This window comes from Aegilops tauschii, chromosome 2, assembly GCF_002575655.3.
Source record: "Aegilops tauschii subsp. strangulata cultivar AL8/78 chromosome 2, Aet v6.0, whole genome shotgun sequence".
Lineage (NCBI taxonomy): Eukaryota > Viridiplantae > Streptophyta > Magnoliopsida > Poales > Poaceae > Aegilops > Aegilops tauschii.
The window spans coordinates 526,904,335-526,909,811 of NC_053036.3; the positions used below are offsets into that span (position 1 = coordinate 526,904,335).

Below are 5,477 nucleotides of genomic sequence, written 5' to 3' on the forward strand. Positions count from 1 at the left end.
TAAGGAAAAAAATAATGCCTATAATGCTACCGTTTGGATGTTTGGTATTGCTTTCCGAGCAATCCTTTTCTTGTCTATACTAGGTAATTGCCCGTGTGTTGCTACAGGGACATACATACTCTAGTGGCTCAACACTAATCAGGTTTAACATATACTTGTATCTACATGCACATCAAGTAGCATTGTCAACTGCTTTTACCATGTCTCTCTTCTTCTTTTTTGAAATTCCTTATACCTCAGTTGTTATTTCTTTGAATATGCACTCGATTATTGGTTTATCTCCATCAAATAACACAAAGCAAATATTACCTTTCATGCTAAAAACTCTATGAGCATTGCACGCCATATTATTGTAGAGATGGTGGGGGCAGCAAAGAAGTTCTGCCTCTTGGTGAATGCATTGCAAGGAACCTCCAACAACGAGTCTTCATAAGAATCCTTGTCCAGAGGGTCCAGCAAGGATGATAAATCATCTAGGGCAACAAGAACAGGTTAAGTGATGTTGCTGCACCTCAAGTATTTTTAGGACTTCTTGTAGTTCCTCTCATTCGACATCTTCATGAACAAAACAAAATCTCGAGCTTTCTCTTTCCTGTGAAATTTCAGCAACAAGCTAAATTTTAGTACAACAAACAAGGTAAGTTTTAGTTCAAGAAAACTGAGTATCTTGACAAAAATGTAGTAAAAGTCAAATTTCAGTAAAAATGAGATATTTTATTAGATCTAGAAAAAAATCAGTGCAAAGGTAAAATTTAGTATCCTGAGAGAGAAGTTTTAGTATGAATATGAAACAAAAATAGTCCTAAATAATAAATAAAGTTAATGACAAGGTACATCATGTAATAATTCACGTTGAAGGTATAAAACACGAAAAATGCATTTTATGTCATGATTCAACGGGAATAAAGAAATGAAGGAGCCTGCAGCCGACGCGCGCTGTGTCGTGCACCATGCCTGTGCGCCGTGTCATGGTGCTGGCTGCGTACTGGTCATCACTGTTATCTATCTGGTCGCCGCCCATGGTCGCTGACATATCAATCGCTGGGGCTCACTTGTTTTGTCTGATCACTGCTTCCGTTCGGTTGTGCTGTGTGTGAGTGGATGCATATATACTCATATCCATGTTTTTGAAATGCGAGGCACCAATTTACACCGATCTAGCTAGCTTTTGCTATCACGATTGCTTGCAGCCATATTGCTATCCACCGCCACCATGATTTCAGGGAGAGATAGGAGATGACACCAGAAGTCACCGGTAGAGAAGATGGGGGCGGCGACGGCGCTCGATAGGGAAGGAGGAAACAGGAGGTGGGGGAGGCCTTGATTTACGGGAGGAAAACCCTCCTGATCTTGGATCGAGCAGGTGCACAAAAGAGGTTATGTGGGAGAAAAACCGGTGGGAGGTTATGCGGGAGAAAATCCAGTGTTGGAGCGACGAAAAAAAAACAATGCGAGGGGAGGGTGGACGAAGGTTTGGGCCGGACGCGTTCAGTCGGCAGGAAAAGGAACCTTACTCATTTTCTAGGTAGTAGAGATAGAGATAATCAATCAAACAGGAATGCCTACTGAATTCAGAAAAAAAATAACACCAGAAATCATGTTGTCCGTGTGTCATCACGCATGCTCATTTAAGACGGTAAGCACAAGACTGTTTTGTACAGTATGATGGAAAATGCTTAATCTCTAGTCAGAGATGTTATTTGCTTTCTGATGCTTTAGCAATTGTCATGAAAAGAATATCTCATCTTGTTACTGTGCATATAAAGTGACCTAGAAATCGTCTAAGACACATTTTGGAGGCTGGAGCGAATTCAAACAAAAGATGGAACTCTTCGAGTAAACAATGATTTTTTTAACAGAAAACATTACATATATTTGACCCTTTTTGCTTGCTACTGATAAATGCATAAGAACATATGCACAATCTGTATTAGTGAAACAGATAACTCAACTCCTGAAAAGGTCATGTTGGCATGCACAATTTTTAAGACTCATAATAATAATTGATATAACATGTGAGGTTCACATCCAACTACAAAAAAGAAGCCAGGCCTTTTTACTACAACAACTCATAAGACGTTGTAACTAATCAACATCAGCTCAGCTTTAGAAGTAAGTGGCTAGTCCGGTTTGCCAATATCACAAGGAAGAAAGGTCCATTCAAACATTCAACATATAACCTAGTTTAATACAACATGCTCCCTCCGTTCCTAAATATAAGACCTTTTAGAGATTCCAATATAGACTACATACAGAGCAAAATGAGTGAATCTACACTCTAAAATATGTCTATATACATTCGTATGTAGTTTGTATTGAAATCTCTAAAAAGGGCTTATATTTAGAAATGGAGGGAGTATAAAGTATGCATAAGGTGCAAACTGTAAGTGGTATTAAGCCATATGTGTTGTTTGAAAAGACCAAATCTTACTAAATAAAATCATCAAGAATTTCATAACTATTGACGGCTTATTATTAAGGCAATAGGCAGATAGTAGTAGCAGAGGCACCAGAAAATGCAATGAGTAGGACAAGTTAGTGGAAGGAAGGAATCCATCCAACTAAAAGGGAAAGCTTGTAAGGGACATGTTCATTGCAAGGTTTGGCAATATTGAGCTGGTAGGAAGTTTTCTTTTCTTTTCTTCGGATCTATCCGTCTTTTTTTTTTTTGAGACAAGAGCGATCTGTCTAATTGTGCTTTCTGTGGCATAGGTCCAAATGCACCACAGACCTTCAAAATTTCCACCGGAGTAGCAGCCCCTTTGGACTGCGGCCCAGTTAGCGAAAGGCTGAAGATCGGACCGTCAGGATGACCCAGGTTCTTGATCTAATGGCCCAAATCTTCAAATGCATGAGAATGCTAGGACTGGTTTCGGTTTTACTGTCCTAAAAATGGCTGATTTCCTCCTCATCCATGGAATTGTAACGTTCTTACACTAAGGGAGACCGGGCGACAGCCCCGATTAGCAATCTCAAATCCTAATATTGTCGCCGCAAAAAAAGAATCCTAATATTGATATAAGCACTAAGGGGGACGTAAGTGATGCCTGGATGGTGCACCTGATCTTATTGATTAGCAATCTCAAATTCTAATATTGTCGCCTCAAAAGGATCCTAATATTGATATAAGCACTAAGGGGGACGTAAGTGATGCCTGGATGGTGCACCTGATCTTATTTGTTTAATAGCCGCTGAGAAAAAATTGTTGCTCGATCATACATACACACTTTGCCCGTGCAAATTACGTACTAGCTAGCCTATAAAAATTAGCAAATCACTAAAGTACATACGCGTGCGAAACAATATATGCAAATGCTACACTTGCAAGCTACTGTTAGTTCATCATCAAAATAACCAAAGAACTTACTACTATGTACCATCTCAACGCGTCGATTCCGGTTCAGTCACTTCAGTGCTGAAGCTGCCAGCTCTACTCGACGCGGGGAGGCTCATTCGCAGGCACTCTTCCCGTCGCCACCGGCCGACGAGGAGCCAATGCCGACCTGCAACCATGGCGTCGTCTCCCCCGCTGCACTCACGTCCTTGAGATCACTAAGCTTGGCCTTCTTGACGGCTGTGCTGTCCGCCTCGTCCTCGGCGGCCTCGCGGGGAGTAGCAGCGTCGTTAGCGTTGTGGCTGCTCGTCGCGGTCATCTTGTTCTGGTGGCTGGGATTGCTTGGTGCCGCCGCTGGCTGGAGGTACAGCGACGGGGACGCGTCAAGGTGCAGCGAGCTGGTTCCGGCCTCGGCGACCGTCGCGCTGGCCATCAACGGCAACGGGTTGGCCGCGATGGTGAGGTCTAGCGCCGGCTCTGGAGGGTCCATCATTGGCCGGAGAGTGAGCTGGTGGCCAGCAGCGGCGACAAGGCCTTCGGCTGTCAGGGATGTGATGTTGGCGTGATCCCCTGTCCCCGAGGTGAGCCAGTGGCACCGCTTGTGGCCTCCGAGCGCTTGACCAGAGGCGAAGAGGCGGTGGCACACGGAGCACTCGTGCATCTTGGCCTTCTTCTTGAACGGTGCAATGGCCAACCCCGCGACCGGCGGTTCATGGTCGGTGGTCGTGATGGCCATTGACAGGGATGGCGTGGCCCCGCTCGTCCCGGCGTTCGTGTCGCCACCGGTGCTGGCATCGGCGTTTGTCCTGGCATCAACACTGCCACTTGCATGGATGACATCGACGGCGGCGGCATCACCCTTTTCATCGCTGGGACCGGCGGCCGCTGCGTGGTGGTGAGGTGTTCCACCGACGCTGCTCTCGGGCTTGGCAGCGAAGCAGCCCTTGACCTTCTTGTGGCTGGCACGGTGTCCGCCGAGAGCTTGGTGCGAAGTGAACACCTTCTTGCATGCCTTGCACTCGAACAAGCCACGTGGCAGGGGCGAGGCGTATTGCGGTTGCGGTGCTGGCAACGCCAGGGGCAGCATTATCGCTTGATCTGGCGTCGCTACGACGATCGGGAAGTGTTGCGGCTGTTGATGAGGCCTTCTCCCGTGTTCCTTGCTGGCCGGCGCGCACGGCTCTGGGTCGGCCTCGGCGGCGGCACTAGCCTGATCGGCCTTGGACGACGAGAGCATGACGAGGCAATTTGCCAAGTCCTCCTCCTCGTCCTCGCCAGACGGCGCCGTCGACGGCCCGGGCATTGTATCATCGCCTCCGCCAGCGATCGACTTGGCGCGGCGCGAGCGCTTCCCCTTTGACCACCCAGAGGCCAGCGACGCGTCCTCCTCTTCGCCGGCCACGGACGGAGGCGGCGAGCCGTCCGAGTCCTCCTCTTCGCCCGAGGTGCACTTGCCGTGCTCCAGGAAAAGCTCCATAGACGAGAACTCCTTCCCGCAGTTCTTGCACACCTGGCAGCCCCTGGTGAGGCGGTTAGGGTTCGCCCGGAGCGCGTAGACGTGCGTCGTCGCTGCTCCCGCCGTGGACGGCCTATCTTCCCCGCCGCGCGCGGACGACCCGGGATCGTCGTCGTCGTCGTCGGCGCCCGGGCCGTCGTCGGCGACGGCGTGGGCCCTCATGTGCCCGCCGAGCGCGCTGCCGCACGTGAACCCCTTGTTGCAGACTCTGCAGAAGTGCTTGTACGCCGCCGGTGGCGGCTGGGGCCGAGGCGGCATCTGGCCATGACGCTCAAGGAGATGTAGCCGGTGTTAGGGAAACACGCGGCGTCAACATGTGGCGGCGAGAAATTTAGGGTTCAAAGTACGGCTCTGCGGAAACGCAAACACTTAAGTACCAGAGACGATGGAGATTCATACATGAGTAGGGCGGTTCAGTCCATCCTCGTTAACCATGGACGATCGCGGCAAACTGTTGAACAAGTTTAGCTAGGTTTATATATAGCTGCCATGGCCAGAGTCTATGTTAGCCGCACAGACAAGTTAGCTCTGGCTAGTGATGACAAGTGTTTGGCTTTCATGGGCTCTGAGGCAGTCCTGTCCAGTGACGGCAGTGTCGGGGGGAGATATTCTCCGTCGTACGTGATC

At 48.7% G+C, this 5,477-nt stretch overlaps 1 protein-coding gene across 1 annotated transcript; it reads right to left on the bottom strand.

The window, feature by feature from the left end:
- Window positions 1-3,449: 3,449 nt before the first annotated feature.
- Window positions 3,450-5,108, bottom strand: LOC109780050 (uncharacterized). The gene has a single exon (XM_040400547.2). The coding sequence runs from the start codon at window positions 5,106-5,108 to the stop codon at window positions 3,450-3,452; it is 1,659 nt and encodes a 552-aa protein (XP_040256481.2).
- Between the last annotated feature and the right edge of the window lie 369 nt (window positions 5,109-5,477).

What these genes read in the sequence shown, in the direction of transcription:
- LOC109780050 (XM_040400547.2), bottom strand. Translation starts at nt 5,108, where the DNA reads ATGCCGCCTCGGCCCCAGCCGCCACCGGCGGCGTACAAGCACTTCTGC.